The 17,214-nt window shown below is 39.7% G+C and overlaps 1 protein-coding gene across 1 annotated transcript in view; it reads left to right on the top strand.

Annotated features, from left to right (window-relative positions):
- Positions 1-660: 660 nt before the first annotated feature.
- szt2 (SZT2, KICSTOR complex subunit) overlaps positions 661-17,214 on the top strand; it is a 119,312-nt gene continuing 102,758 nt past the window's right edge. The window contains 5 exon segments of the mRNA XM_022759035.1: positions 661-724; positions 1,843-1,968; positions 14,843-15,016; positions 16,472-16,642; positions 16,729-16,868. Of these exon segments, the coding sequence (XP_022614756.1) occupies positions 701-724; positions 1,843-1,968; positions 14,843-15,016; positions 16,472-16,642; positions 16,729-16,868 (635 nt within the window). The 5' untranslated portion in view covers positions 661-700.

Below are 17,214 nucleotides of genomic sequence, written 5' to 3'. Positions count from 1 at the left end.
ATTTTTTTTTTTACACATCCAACAAATGTCTTTTTTTTTTTCAGGGAAAGTGAAATGCAAAAATAACCCTTCTAAATTAAATCACTACTCATATCGCAATATCTGCCAAAAGAATTGCAATATGATTTTTTTGTATATCATTCAGCCCTAATTCCTACGAAACAATAGGCTTAGCAATGTTTACAGTATATAATATAGTATATAAGAGCCTTCTAGGTTCACTGGTTTCCTTCAACAGATTATGTTGCTAAAATCCACAGGTTACTCCACCAGACAGTCTGACTGATCTTTGTATGAAAAATACAGGTGTTACTGATAATATTAATGATCAATAAGCTCTATTTAAGTGCCTCAGTGAAACATGACAGTGTTACAATGTAACAGCATATACCATATCAGGACTCTGGAAGTGAATGGCAGCTAAATGGCATTCAGTAACCATCACTTTTATAATCCACACCTCTTCTTTGTCTGTGATGTTATATTTTTATATGTATGGCAAACACGTTTTATTTTGAAAGGTTTGACGGGAAATGTATGTGTTGTTACCCTGTCTGAACTGACGCTGGTCTACGGTCCTTCTCAATAGACCAGACAGGTGATAAACAAGTATTGGGACAGATTGTTTAGCACAAACCAAAGTGAATATTCGTCAGCTGGAGCTCGTTGACCTCCCTGCAGTCCGTATGCTACACCGAGCATGGCCGAGAGGCAGGACACTGAGGTAACAGCAGCTTTAACCTGCAGGAAGAAACACAGCGGCTGTGTCGGTGGAGGAATATTTCACATTTTCTCTATGGTTATTTGTCCTAACTATCACAACTCGACACAGTGCAGTTTAAAGCGAACCAGAGCTAACAACAGTCACCAAACACAGCTGTGCTGACACATCTGGAGAGATAGACACTTGCGATAGCGGCACAGTAGCTCAGCAGCTAGCAGCGCCTGCTACACTGTAAGTTAACGTGATTAGTAAGGTTAAGGCTGTAGCACATGAAGTTTGGACATGTCTTGTTTGTCTGGCCTGTGAGCAGAGGGCTCAGATGACCGCAAGTAAGATAGTCCTCTGGGTGATGTAGTCCACGAAGAGTCCTACCAGGACAGGTCTCATCCAGCACCAAACCAGCGGAGTTAATGTGGAAATTTAGTGTTGTGTTGTCTACAGTGAACACGTGTTCCAGCTGAGACGTTATGTTTGACGGTCTGTATATCAGTGAGACCTTCTAATGAACTCGGCGCATAGATGACTAATAAATATGTTTAAAAACTGAACTTGAAATGCTGCACACTGATGTCAGCTTTTTTAGCTATCAGTGAAACGGTTTATATGTAGTCACTTGACTGAAGAATTTGCTGCTTGGTGAATTGTTCCTATACAGAATACAGCAATGAACTTCAATATGAATTAAAGCTCTTAAACATTCATATGGCAGCAGGAAGGAAAAGCTGTAGATTTTAAACTGCCAGAGTTTTAAATCGAGCTCAGTTAAAATTTGCAGAGACTAAATCACAAGCTTTGTACTGTATTTATACTGTATTTCAGAGCTTGTAGAGACTCAAGAAGACTGGAGGCTGTACCTGCTGCTGAAGAGGCTTATACAAAGAACAGAGCTGAGAGTTGTTAAGTTTGTAAAGGAGAAACTTCAATTTTTGAATTTTTAATAAATTAGCAACATTTCTAAAAACATGTTTCCTTGGACCATGATCACTCTGTCTTCATAGATCATTGAGTGTAAACTGATGGGCAAAAACTGCAATGTTATCAGTATAGAATAGTAAAATGCAAAAAGAGAAGGGGTGTGAATACTTCTTGAATTCTCTGTGTATTTTTCTCTTTATCAGGTGGAGGAGGCAGACCAGATCTACTTGCTGATGAAGGAGGAGTATCGGATCTCTAGGAATGTGCGTCTGGCGTGGTTCCTGGGTAAGCTGAACCAGGTCATCTGGCCAGCCTCAGTGCCTGAACTGGTGAGTTCATCTTTCTTCTCACCTCCCACTCTGTCCTCGTGGTGGTTGAGCAGCACCAACATTGAAAGGGGCTGATGTGTATACCACACATGTTTCAAGTGACATGGAAATTCTCAGTGGCATGTCACTGTTGACTATTGTATGACTTGTGTATTGCTGCTTTTTCACTGGCATTTCTCACTTGTGGTTATGACCTGTTGCTGCTGTGTCACCGTCATACAGCTTGTGTGCCACTCTTTGTTTACCAAGAAAAAGTCAGTGAACTTTATGTTTACATTTGTCTAAAAATATGATCAGACCTTTTGCAATCTGGAGCAAACACAATCTATTTGAACCAATAACACACAAATCATTGTGACCATTGACCATATATATTTTTTATTTTTTTTTTATTTAAAGTTTATTGTTATAAAATACAATACAAAACAAATACATACACATACTCCAAAAAAGGAAAACAAACCAAACAACAAACAAAACCTAGGGGAGGAGGGCTTGGCATCAATAAATACAACAACTAGCTACATCAATACATATGTCCTTTCTTTTTTTTTCTTTTTTTTCTTCTCCAACAAAAGATCAAGAGGAAACAATACCATTTACACATAATCCAGTATAGAGTTCAAATATAACCTGATTGTGTCTCACAAACCCTCCAGGTCCAGATCAAGGTGCCTCAGTGTAGCGGCTGCTCTTTCCATCCCAGTTAAATCAATAAATTCTTCCAACCAACTGCTTAAACTGAATCAATTTGGAGTTCTTATCTTCCAGTTCATAAAAATTTTTTGTTTAGCAGCGAGACAACCCAGTGTTACAAATCTCATTTTCTTTGCAGGTAATTCATCTATTTTATTTCCTAGTATACACAAAGTGGGACTTTTATTGACAACAACCTGGAGGATCTCTGAGAGAGCATTTGTTACCTCTTACCAGAGGGAGTTCACAGCAGCGCATTCCTACAAACAGTGCATCAGGGTGCCCATCCATGTCAGCATTTGTCTGAGATATTAGGATTAATTGTATTACATTTTAAAGGGGTAATATATGCCCTATGCAAGATTTTCAATTGAATAATTCTATATTGGACACATTTTGATATTATAGAAGTATTCCATATTCTCTGCCAGCTGGCTGTTGCAAGAGGGGTCCCCATGTCTTTCTCCCAGCAAAGTTGTGTTGGTGAGTTAGTCTGAGCTGCAGAAGTGCTCAAGAGTGTATATATGCTAGAGACCTGACTTTTCCTGCCAACAATGTCCCATAACTTATTGTCTACGTCCTTCTCTGTATAAGAGGTGTCATCTAGGAAATATTGTTCCTTAAGATTACAAAATTGAACAATTTTCCTATCACTTATTATATCTCCCAAATACTTGATGTTAGAACTATGCCACATGGTGTTAACTAATGGTTTACCTCCTGCTGAAAATAAAGGATTGTGCCATAAAGGGCAAGAAGGGAGAGAGGTTCCTGTGATTTTTAACCTTTTATGAATTTCTTCAGCAATATTACAAGAAAAAATCATAATTGGGTTGTCAAGTTTTGCAGAAGGATTTGGATAAAACCATAAAGAAGCCAAAGAAATCTTATTGTCAAGACCAGTGATGATCTGCCTCTCCAGCCAATCCCAACTTCCTATTGAATTAGGGTTATCATAAGCCCATGCAATAGGATATCTAGCATTGTAAGATAGATAATATTGGTAAATGTCTGGCACAGACAAACCCCCCCCCCTTGTCTTGTCAAGAAAAGTTTCCTCAGGCTGATTTTAGGTTTCTTATTACACCATAAAAAAGACGAGAACAAAGATTTTAATTCTTAAAACCAGCTTGATGGTGACTGCATGGGTACGGCTGCCATTAAGAATGACAATCTTGGAAGAATATTCATCTTCAGCACCTCAGCCCTCCCCCACAGAGAAATTGGCAGAGAGGACCATTTTGTTTATATTATCTTTTATTTTCCTCAATAAAATAGGTGCATTCAGTTCAAAGATTTTAGAAATAGGGGCTATGATGATAATACCTAAATACTTAATTCCCATCGGTTTCCACAAAAATGGTACATTACCCAAGTCTGAAGAAAAAGTATTACAATTAAGGGGTATTGCCTCACATTTACTCCAGTTTATTTTATAACCAGAAAAATTACTGAATGTATTGATAAGCCTTAAAACTGATGAAATAGACTGCTTAGGTTTACTTAATATTAATAAAATGTCATCTGCATATAAACTGGATTTAAAGTCATAACCTCCTATTTTAATGCCCTCTATTTTTTGGTTGCTACGTATAGCGGATGCCAGGAGTTCCAAAGCTAAAATAAAAAGAATTGGAGAGACTGGACAGCCCTGGCGTGTAGAGCGAGTAAGACCAAAAGGTTTAGAAAGAATACCATTAGTTTTTACAGAAAACATGGCGCCTTTATACAAAGATTTCATCCATTTTAAAATATTTGGACCAAAGCCAAATTTAGACAGCGTAAAAAATAGGTAAGACCACTCTATTCTGTCAAAAGCTTTCTCTGCATCCAGTGACACAGCCACAGCTGGAATACAGAGTGAGCTTGCTTTATAGACAATGTGATAAAGTCTAAAGATAGATGCCCCTGCACAAAACCAGTCTGATCTAAATGAATCAGAGAAGGAACAACTTTGGATAACCTCAAAGCCAAGATTTTTGCATAAATTTTATAGTCATTATTAAGGATACTAATCGGGCGCCAATTATTAATTTCCAAAAGATCCTTCCCTGGTTTGGGCAAAAGTGAAATATTAGAAAAACGCATGGATGCAGACATTTCCTGGTGTTCTACACTGTCATTATATATTTTACAGAGAAGAGGGGATAATTCACCTTGAAAACATTTGTAAAATTCTATACTAAAACCATCTTCACCAGGGGATTTTCCTGAAGCTAGTTCCTTTAAAGCCTGTTGTATCTCACTTTCTAAAATAGGTGCTTCCAACACTGATACGTCATACCCCTGAATAGTGGGAAGGTTTAAATCAGTGAAGAACTCTTCCATTTCTGAGCTTTTTGATTCACGTTCTGCAGTGTATAACTTGGCATAGTATTGTTTGAATGCCTCATTTATACCCTCTGTATCCCTGATGACTGATCCATCATTCCCTCTAATTGATGATATCACCTGATTATTCTCTAACTGTTTCAATTTTAATGCTAACATCCTGTCAGCTTTATCACCTGATTCAAAGGTTTTCCTTAGCAACTTATATAATGCGAACGCAGTTTCCTTATGAATAATGGTTTGAAGTTCAGACTTTACTAAAAATAATTCTTTTCTCAATTCTCAATTTCAAATCTTTTGGGTTCTCCATATGTTTACATTCCAGATCTTTAAGCAATATCTGCAGTTTGTGTTTCTTTTCTATTCTTTGTTTCTTTTTGGCAGTTGAGTAACTGATAATCCATCCTCTGCAAGTTACTTTAAATGCTTCCCACACTGTTTGTATAGATGGGACAGAATATTCATTTAAAGTAATGAATTCAGAGATCCTGTTCTTAATAAGAGACACAAATTCCTCATCTCTAAGAAGAAAATTATTAAACTTCCATGTACGTTTAATTGCTTGTCTATCTGCAAGGACAATAGAGAGTACCACTGGGGCATGATCAGATATGATAATGTTCTGAATTTGACAGTTAATGACATTCTCAAGCATGTGATTTGATATGATAAAGTGATCTATTCTAGAATGAGAATTATGGATTTTAGAATAAAAAGTGTATTCCCGGGAGACCGTATTTAGCATACACCAAACATCAACCAGTCCCAAAGTGCTTGGAAATTCACTAAAGGCAGAAGAGAGGGATCTATCAGAAGGAAGAGGATGATTTGATCTGTCTACTTCTGGCTCCAGCACTAGATTAAAATCTCCACCAGTGACCATGGGTAAATCTGAAAACTTTGATAATAATGGACAGAGAGATGTTAAAAAGGTTACTTGTCCAGTATTGGGAGCATATATGTTTACCAGTACAAATTTTACATTTTTCAAGGTGCCTGATAAAATCAAAAATCTCCCCTTTTTGTCTGTAAACAATTCATTTAATTGAAAGGAAATTCTTTTAGCAATAAGAATGCACATGCCCCTTGCATTTCTGATCATACCAGGTGAGAAGAAAACCTGTCCCACCCATCTTTGTTTCAATCTAAGGGATTCTACCTCATTCAAATGTGTTTCTTGAATCATTGCAATATTACAACCAAGAGACTTCAGATGCATTAAAATTTTATAACTTTTCACCTTATTATTTATCCCATTTACATTCCATGAAATTAAGTTAACATTGTTCCACACCATCTAATTGCTACTGGGGGTATAACAGGCATGATTAAATTATGGATTAAGGGGAGGGGTAAAGATGTAGTCTGAAAAATATTTTCATCAATGCCATAAAGGGAGAAGGGTAAAAAAGAAGGGGTCAACACACAACATAACAAAAAAGACATTGCCAGGAGGCAAAACGACAAAGAGTACATTGAGATAGAAATCCATCTCCATCAAAAAAAAAAAGCAGGTGAAGAGCAGCATGGGCTCAGTTGCAGAAAAGTAATCCAGCCATTTGAAACGTCATATTCAATTATCCAACCTTGAACCAACTTATGTATCAGATCTATACATTTATAAGTAGGCTAGACTGAAAAAGCTAAATAAAAATAACAACAAAGTATGTTCAACAAAGGGCCATCCCACAACGCTTTAGAGCAGGGATGCCATGGTTACGGCCCGTGGGCCGGACCCGGCCCGATTGAACATCACATCCGGCCCGTGGGTTGATATGGGAGTTTTATTTTTATTTAAATCTAATGTTTTATTTATTATCTTAATTTTCGTGGAACCCGTCAGTTGCATAGACTGCCTGGTGTGACTTTGAGCACGGAGCGGGAGACAAACAGCGCAGTGAGCCCCCCCTCCTCCCCTCGCGCACGGACGATGTAGCCTACCAGTGAAGGAGACATGCCCATCCCTAAGCTTAAATTGCTTGCACAAAACTTTTGATCAGCACTCAGCATTTGTTTATTGTTGTTGTTCATTTAAACTAGTATGCACAGAGAGCGTGAGGGGGCGGGCGGGCGAGAGAGGGAGAGAGAGAGTGCGCGAGCGAGCAAGTGTGAGAGCTAGAGTGAGCTCTGCAGTCTTGGCCATTAGTTCATGTTATTTTTATGTAGGTAATATGTTGTCAAATATGTTTAAACTTAAATGAACTAGCCTACCTATACAGTAGTTATGTCTCGTATTAGTTTGTCCTGGTATTGATGTGATGCGTGTCATTGAATAATGCGCAAATAGATATTCAAATAGTTTGAATATATGTGTTTTTAGAGGGAATATTCAAACGTCATTTTTGAGCAATTTTGACAGCCCTAGCATGGATAGGACAATGTTACGTTTTCATAGGGTACTGTAACTTGCTTTAGGCTTCTATGTAATTGTAGGCCTCATTGTGAGGCTATTGTGGTGCCAATGCAATTGCTTTTTGATGTGTAGGCCTTAATGAATAATTTCAAACAGTGATGTTGAGTCAGTGTTTGGTCTTTGCAGTTCGAAAGTGTAATTCGGCCCGCTGAGGTCTCACTTGAAAAAAATCTGGCCCCCTGACCAATTTCACCCTGGCATCCCTGCTTTAGAGTATTATAACAAAGAGGACTGATGGCTCATTAAAAAAAAGATTCATAATGATTGACAGCAGCCATACAACATTTCTAGAAATCAATGTAGATAATTATTCATATTTTCCATATTTCATGAGAGAGCGAGAGAAAAAAGAAAGAAAGAAAGAAAAGTGATGGGTTAGGGTTCTTGACCATATTGAAACATTCAAACATTGACAGTGCAGCTGAAACAGTGTGTAAACCTTGACTAATGACACTAACAGAAGCTTACTGGAGTCAGGAGTTATCAGACCTGGAGTCAGTCAGTGAAATCAGATTGGAGGTCCTGGGTTAGAGACAGTTTGACTTGGAGGAGGTGAGGGCGGAACTCAAGAGGCTACGTCCTGGAAAAGCAACAGGCCCGGATGGTGAGTGTCCGAGGCTGTTATAGGACTGTGCAGCCCAGTTGGCTGAGCCTCTCCAGAGGATCTTTAACTTAAGCCTACAAACAGGGAGGGTTTTGTTCCGGTACCTAAAGTAGGGCGACCAGCTGAGATAAATGACTACAGACCGGTGGCCCTCACATCACACATTATGAAGACCTTGGAGTGGCTGCTACTCCACCTTCTGAAGCCACAGGTTGAACATGCACCAGACCCCCTACAGTTTGCCTACAATGTAGTCCTTTATATGCTCCACCGGGCCCATTCTTACTTGGATGAGCAAGATGGTTACGTGAGGATTATGTTCTTTGATTTCTCAAGAGCATTTAACACAATCCAACCCCCCATTCTTAAAGACAAGCTGGAAGGGATGGGGGTGGATCCCTGCTTCACGTCCTGGATTGTAGATTACATGACAAGACGACCACAGTACGTCAGGCTGGTTAACTGTGTCTCAGGGACAGTGATGAGCATCACTGGGGCTCCACAGGGGACTGTTCTGGCTCTGTTCCTGTTCACGCTGTATACGGCCAACTTTAAATAAAACTCTGAGTCCTGCCACATCCAGAAATACTCAGATGACACAGCTATTGTGGCGTGTATCAGGAACGGGCAGGAAGAGGAGTACAGGGATCTGATGATGGCCTTCAGTGAATTCAAATGAGAAGAACTGCCTCCTTCTGAACACCTCCAAGACCAAGGAGATGGTCATGTACTTTCGGAGGTCTAGGCCCACCCTTCAGCCAGTCAACATTCGAGGGAAGGACATTGAGGTGGTGCACACTTATAAATACCTTGGTGTGCACCTGGACAGTAAAGTGGACTGGTCCCTGAACACGGATGCCATCTACCTTAAGGGTCAGAGCTGGCTCTTTTTCCTCAGGAGGCTCAGGTCCTTTGACATTTGCAGTGAAAAGATGCACATGTTTTATCAGTCAGTGGTGGCCAGTGTACTCTTTTATGCTGCAGTCTGCTGGGGCAGCAGCATGACAGACATGAACACAAAGAGACTGGACAACCTGGTCAAAAAGGCTGGGTCTGTGCTTGGCAGGAGTCTAGACTCACTCAGGACTGAGATGAAGAAGATGGAGGCCATCTTAGACAATACCAACCATCCTCTCCACAACATTCTGGCAGGACAGAGAAGCAGCAACAGGTGCAGCAAAAGTCTCATCTCACTGCACAGCAGAACAGAGAGGTTCAGGAGATTCCACTGCCATCAGGCTATACAACACCTCAGCCAAAGGAAGTGGACTAATCTAATTATTATTGTTTATTATATTGTTATTATTATTATTATTATTATTATTATTATTATCAACAATGAGCTAATGGACACATGGACTATCTATCTATCTATCTATCTATCTATCTATCTATCTATCTATCTATCTATCTATCTATCTATCTATCTATCTATCTATCTATCTATCTATCTATCAACACTCATACATTTAGAGAAATATCAGCTGATGTTAACCCGGCCTCATACCTAAGATCTCAGAGACTGGGGATAAAGAAGAGACGATGAGCATGAAGCTGATTAAATGTAGATGATTCACTTCTGTGGCTGCTCTCCCTAATTTTCAAAACTATTAAGCTTTTTCTGTGATTTTTTTGCCACTTAGATGAATGGAGAGACTGTTCAAATCCTTGAAAGCTTCAGCCTCTTTGACATTCAACTACTTCAGCATACTTTCAGCTACAGACTTCATTCAAACATTAAAATGTTCCCAAGACTTTCAGCTATTACACTTGTATTCAACTTTTTGATACCTTGTACAGTTTTTGAATTGTCACAGTTTTAGTTTATAATGGGTATATATTGCAAAGAATGTTCAGGGCTTGAGTGGATGACATCATTGCTAGAGTGGGAGAAGCTCTAAAATTTGTCTGAAAAAATCTGTGTAACTCGTCCTAACGGCCACATATTTTAATCTTGACACATAATTTCTTCCTCAGGAGTTGTCAAATTTGTCCTGTTTCATATAAAGTGACTACCTTAGCACAGAGACTACCAGAATTTAAACTGTCAGCCTCAAACTGATGGGAGTACCCTCCTACTGTCCCATAGACTGCAATACAAATTCAGGAGCTGATTTCAGGAGAAAACCAGAACTGACCCATTTTTGTAACTCGCTCCTATTTCCACATTTTTGGCTCTAGAAACACCAAAACCACATCAAGGTGTTCAGGGGAGTCTTGTGGCGCTGACCATGTGATAATTTTGCTGATATTATGTACTGTTTTGTATGAAATGGCAGGAGTTTGAGAGGTTCGCTGACCCCTTTCTCCCATAGATTTGTATGAGCTCTGTGTCTTCAACAGCCAGACTCTCTCTCTTACACACACACAGGCACAGCACACACACACACACACACACACACACACACACACACACACACACACACACACACACACACACACACACACACAAACCAGAGACACACAAACCAGAGACACACACACAAACCAGAGACACACACATATACACGCGCATGCGCTCACACAAACACACACAAACGGACACATAGAAAGGTAGACAGACAGACGGACAGATAGACAGGTAGATGGACACAGTTTCATTCAGGAAACAACTGGCTGTTAATTTCAGTTTGCAATTTTAACTGACGCCACATTACATATACTCTAATTGGTGGATTACCTTTGGAGCTCATTCTGATTGGTGAATTACCTTACACACATAAATACAGACAAGCAGAGAGGCACGCAGATACACAGGCACACAAACACACAAACAGACACACACAGACACATGTACACAAACAGATACACAGACACACTCAGAAAGCTGTTCACAAGTTAGTACTCATAGAGGGAGACAACATGACAACAACATGTTTCAGTTCTCAGCTTTTGCAGATAATGGAGTTCAGCTCCTCCAGTTTAACATTTTGGTATCTACCTTTTCAAAGCACTTTCCATCAGTTAATATAAGCTGCTTTTGCAACTATTTTAGCATAGTGTCAGTAATCTCCTCCAGGTGTGAGATTTCAAGTTTTGATTGTAGATGTCTTCTTTCTTTGGTTTTTATTTTCAACCAATTTATGCCATTTAGCTTTAGACTAACATGTTTTTTACATTTAGTATATTTTGTACAGTTTTGTGCTGTTTGTTACACCTTACATAAACTATTCAGGTCTTTTTCAACCATTTCAGGACGTTCAACCTCCATCTTACAAGGTCTGCTTTTAATCTTCAGCTATTGCTTCAGCAACTTTAGCATTGCTTTAGCATTTGCTCCAGCTTCTTCAAAAGTTGCTTGAGCGACTTCAGCATTGCTTCAGCAATCTCATTCAGCTCTCAGCATTCACCTGCATTTTCCACAGGAAATGCGTTTTCTTGTTGGTGGGATTGCTGAATGAAGCAAACCCACTATATGTTGTTGTCAGGTCAAAAACATTTCTCTTTATTATAAATATTTTTCTTCCGACCTGGTTTTTGGCCCGCTACTAGTCCCATACCGTTTGTCGTAGAAACTCCATTTAAACGTCAAAATGTATATCTTGGCCAGGACATTTTCTTTGCAATATGTCTAATAATTTCTGAAATATTGATAATTTTCTCTGACTTTTTTTTTTTTTTTTTTACAATGGAAGTCAATGGAGAGAATGTTCAAATCCTTGAGCTCTTTCTCCTCTAAACCTCAACTTCTTTGCCATACTTTTAGCTAGAGACTTAATTTAATCTTTAAACGGGACCCAAGACTTTCAGCTATTTCAATTGAATTCAACTTTTTGATACCTTGTACGGTTTTTCATTTATCACAGTCTTAGTTTTATGCTTTTTCTGATCTTTTTTGAGTTTATAAAACTTGTCCTCCAGGCCACAAAATTAACTCAATGCTCATGATTATGTCCCTCCAACTAGACAAATTTTCAGACAATGGGCCTGATTTACTTAAGCTTTGCGTGTGTAAAAATGTGCGCAAACGCGTCAGGACGCGCAAACACATGTTGATGCTGATCTACCAACCGGGCGCACCGAAGATTGCATCTGTCAGTCGGGCAAAATAACACACGCTATCCATTTTGCGCTTCTGCCTTCATGAATATGCAATATAGGCGTGCCTGCCAGAACGCGCAAAATATTGGGAGGAGTAGATGCAATAGAATCATTTTGCGCACGCAATGTGATTTACCAAACCTGAAACTAATTGCGCTGATTATTTTTGCGTCTATATTTAGCACGTTTGAAAGTCAAGTCTTAGGCTACCTGGCACAGCCGTGCGCACAGATGGCTGCGGTCATTGTTGCAAGGAGGCAGCGTAGGCACGACAGGCAACGGAGAGAACGCATCTTTTCTGTTCATGTCACTCTTTTTGGAATGGCAGAAGAAAAAATAATCGAGACATATCGGTTATCTGGCGATGCCATTTTGGAGCTTCTCCGTGACGTAGGATCTGATTTGGATCCAGTCACAAGGAGGAGTCTTGCAGTGCCTGCTATGAAACTCACAAATGTGCTTGTTTGCCTCTTGTACCAGCACCTCCAATTCCATGGCTTCAAATTTGCTTTTGCGCTTCCATTGGGTCTGCTCGTTTGCATTCGCCACAGTGAACACCCTTAACTCGCGCAAAATCCTCATTTAAATAGGGCGGGCTCAATCACTTTTGCACCTGTAGTCAATTGCGCTGTTAATCTAAGTAAATCACTTGCAAGCCCCAAACAGGCAGCGCGCGCAATCTATCCGTGTGCGCACGCAATTTAGCGCTCTTTATTTTGGATCTTAGTAAATCAGGCCCAATGTGACTAACAAAGCACACAGAAACTCACGGAATTTGAATTGTGCCCTTCCAAAGTGGCAGGTTACCATCTAACTGCCCCTTTCACTCTAATGTAAAATGAGAGCAGAATCAGGAGGAAACAGGAAGGGAAGCATTTTTAAAATGTCAAACTGTCAAACCAAAGCAGACAGACTACTACAGACTACTCCAACACTAAATACAGGTAATGATTTACATACATTTCAACAGTTTTTCCTGGAAATATGTTTCAGTCCATTCTAACTGACTCCACATTACATATATTCTAATTGGTAGATTACTTTGGAGCTACATTTGACTCCACACACAAGTACTTTATATCACTGCATTGAGCAGAGTCCCCTTTCTCAGAAAACACAAGGCTTTAGCTGATAGGATTAATAGTCTCTGATTGGCAAGCCAGAGGTTGAGAGGTGTGTCACAATTGAGCACTCAAGATCACCATGGCAACCTCTGAGTGCATATGGACAGACAGAGGTGATTCAGATCAGCTTATTAGACGAATTCTGTGAAGTCTGTGGTGTTCATCAAACATTTGACCGACATTTGTCAGTTTTTATGCCTCCTCGCTGGCGACAGCCACAGTCGGAGACATATTTGTTTTCAGGATGTCCATCCATCCATAAGGACAAATGTCCCATTCTGGTGGAGACGATATCTCAGTAACGTTTTGACGGAACTTCTTCAAATTCGGCACAATTGTTATCTTAGACTCACATGTGAACTGATTAGATTTTGGAGGCGTGGTGATCTCAAAACACAGTTTCGGCTTTGTGAACATAATATCTCCAGAACACCTTGAGGGAATTTCTTCAAATTTGGTGAAAATGTTCACTTGAACTCAAGGACAAACTGGTAAGATTTTGGTGGTCAAAGGTCAAGGCTATGGTGACCTCAGAATACAGTTTTTAGCAATAACTCAAGACTTCACATGGCAATTATGACTAAATTTGGCACAAATGGTTAATATCTTATGTGATCCTAGATAAACAGGGATATAATCTGAAACTAGTGTGAGTGGCAGAGGGATACAACTGTGAGGTGGCAATTGTAGTTTTTCAGTTAGTCCTTGTAGTCATTGCAGTCATTGTAGTCCCATGGCAACCGCTGAGTGCAGATTGACAGACAGAGCTTATGCAGATCAGCTATTTAGACGAATTCTGTGAAGTCTGTGGTGTTTATCAAACATTTGACTGACATTTGGCAGTTTTTATGCCTCCTCGCTGGTGACAGCCAGAGACGGAGACATATTGGTTTCATGATGTCCATCCATCCATAAGGACAAGCGTCCCATTCTGGTGGACACAATATTTCAACACTTTGACGGAACTTCTTCAAATTTGGCACAATTGTTCACTTAGACTCAAGGATGAATTGATTAGATTTTGGGGGTCAAAGTTCAAGGGCGTGCTAACCTCATAACACTCAGTTTTGACCTTGTGAACATAATATCTCCAGAACACCTTGAAGGAACTTCATCAAATTTTACAGACAGAGTTGGTTGCAGCTCCATTTAAAATATTAGTTGCTGGCATTTAACAATGAAGCTCAGATTCAGACTTTTTCTCAGCAGCCAGCAACGCAGTTTAGCTTCAGCTAGGGCAGAAGCAGCAATCCCACCGCAATTTTTCTGGAAATTGCATTGTCTAGTGTTATATGTAATTATGCCAGCATAAAAGATGGTATGCCACTAAGAACTGGTATATGACAATAAAACAAAATTGTTGTACCACTGGTATATACTGAGAATATACTGAGAGAGGAGCCAGTATTCAGTCTCAGTGTCACTGTGGTGGCCTGTGTCCTCCATGCTCATGTTAACAATTAAAAAACTACATGTTATATACTTGAGTTCTCCCTGTAAAGGCACCAGATGTGGAATCCTCAAACTTAGTATAGCTGCTTTAATATTTATGAGACATAATATTAACATAAATAAAAGTGAGCTTGACTAATAATGTGAGAACTTTTCTGAACCTCATTAATGTTGTGAGTGATTAGTTGTTGATATCATGTTTGTCATTTACAGCTGAACTCAGAGAATGAACTGGACCTGTTGAGCATCTTACCAAAAGGATGGCAGCCGGATTTCCCCCCCACTTTGTACCCCTACATGTTGATGCCATCTACTCGGGCCACCTTCCTGGCCCGGAGGTACCGCTTCATCATTGAGCTGGACCTCAGCCCCTCCACTGGGATTGTGGTGAGACTTTAACACAGTGTGGTTGTTTGTTAGCTTGTTTCCTAAATTAATGCTGCCAACAGATGAGAATGTGAAGTGTCAGGAGTGTTCTTTATCCCAGCAACCACAAATTCATCATCACATTTGTGTCAATTATTTGCTTTGTTTTTCACGATGGAAAAGTATTTCTTTTTGTGTCTGTAATATCTATAGAATATCCGGTATTAGCAAGTACATTAAAATCTCAGTAAATTTCCATTCTGTGCTTGAGTTGCAATTATACATTTATAGTTTGTATTGTACAGGTCAGATTCACACTGCACTGGAAAAAATCATTTATGTCTTGGGTCGTCTCTTTTTTTTATTTTAGGCATTTTTGCCTTTATTCGTGTTCCTTTATTCAGTCAGAGATAGACAGGACGGTCAAGGAGAGAGAGAGGGGATGACATGCAGCAAAGGGCCGGGGGACAGACTAGAACCCATGGGCAATAGTCATGGTTAGGACTAAGTCTTTGGTACACGCTCTACGCGGTGAGCCACTGAGGTGCCCCATGTCTTGGGTCTTTTTAAGAATGCAGGCAGCGTGACCACTTTGGTCCAGACTAAATGTTGGATTTTGTGCAGACATTCATCCACACGGGAAGAACTTTTATCTGGTGCCATCATCAGTAAAGAGGTTCAGATTTGTCCGGTGCTCAGAAGCCAGAGCTTTGGCTTTGCAGTGAGACTGTGATGAAAATGAACCACAGAGTTAAGATATGCAGAGGAGGAGTTGGTAGATGAGTAGATTTATGTATGGAGTCTGTTGTCCACCAGAAAGAAGTCTTTTCTCAAATACAACTGATGCACAGGGGGGAAAAGGCAAATAGTTTACTTTCAGGGTTTTTGAATCTTCAGGGGTTCGTCCAGAGAGGGGTTGAGGGGACAGATAAAGTCTCCCCCAGTCTGGAAATGTCACTAAAGAAATTAGCGTCATCCCACATAGAGCCATAAACACAAGCTAAAACCACTGGTGTGTTAGAAAGCACCACTTCAGCAAGAATACTCTAGGAGGTGGAGAAGTACAACATCTGTTTATGGAAAATATGCCAAAATTGCAGAGTAAATTTAAAATGGCTGACTTCCTGTGGGGTTTAGGGTACAGCTCCAAGAGGTTTTTTCCAGAGTTTTGTGTTGTTACATGTGTCTACTGAATTTCACACATGAAACGTACTGTGTGCAGGTGTACTTAGGAGAGCAAATACTGCAAATACTGATCTGATTCAGGTTTTTTCTCTTTACTGCACTTTAATAAAGAAGTTAAAATTATTCATGGCATTAATGAAATGAAATGTTTGCTCAGTACTGTGTAAGTAGCAAGAAATGTTTGAGGTCATTTAGAGAGTGGTACAATTATAAAGTTTGTCCACCCGAGGAAACTGAAAAGTCTCACTACGGATTTTGGTCACAGTTCTTCTCTCTACTTGTGTTGTGCAGGATGACAGCACAGGAGAGATGATCTTTGATGAGGTGTTTCACGCCCTGTCCAGGTGTCTGGCTGGTCTTGCTCTACCATTCAAAGTCCCTGGAACTGATCAGCTCTTCAAGCCCAAGATCTTCATCACCATCTTGGCATACTCATCAATTATTGACCTCACTTCCCATCAGGTCTGAGGACAATAGCTCACATGTGATCCTCTTCTTGTTTACAGTAGATGTTATTTCAGTCCTCTGACAGCCTGGTTCCCCTTCAGGTTTTGGTGCAGGGCTGTCAGCTTGATCGAACAGACCTGGATGAGTTCCTGCACCACATCTATCAGAAGCTCAGAGCAGTGGAGAGCAACATCGCAGAAGTCTTGCATCAGCAGCATGAACAGGCAAGTGCACATCAACAGTATCTACACTGTCTTTTAAAATCCCCTTAAAAAATACATATCACAGTTTTTACAAAACAAATGTAAACAGTTTGAAATAAATATTTTATATTATTATATTTAATATTAATGTTACCAGCATCAGCCTCTCCAAAATCTTTATCACTAGAGCTGGTGATATTCTACATTCTTATCTCAACAAATCCCATGTGCAGACTCAAACCAACTAACAGGTACTGTGTGTATCCACAGTCTGATGTATTGTTTGACACAACATGAAGCAGTGAAGCTATGTGTATTGTTCAGTTATTTATTTGTCACAAATTAAAATATTTGCATTGGAGCAGCTTAGATTCTGTATTATTA

This window comes from Seriola dumerili, unplaced genomic scaffold (assembly GCF_002260705.1).
Source record: "Seriola dumerili isolate Sdu_G_001 unplaced genomic scaffold, Sdu_1.0 BDQW01000319.1, whole genome shotgun sequence".
Taxonomy (NCBI): domain Eukaryota; kingdom Metazoa; phylum Chordata; class Actinopteri; order Carangiformes; family Carangidae; genus Seriola; species Seriola dumerili.
This window is presented reverse-complemented; position numbering and strand designations above follow the sequence as displayed.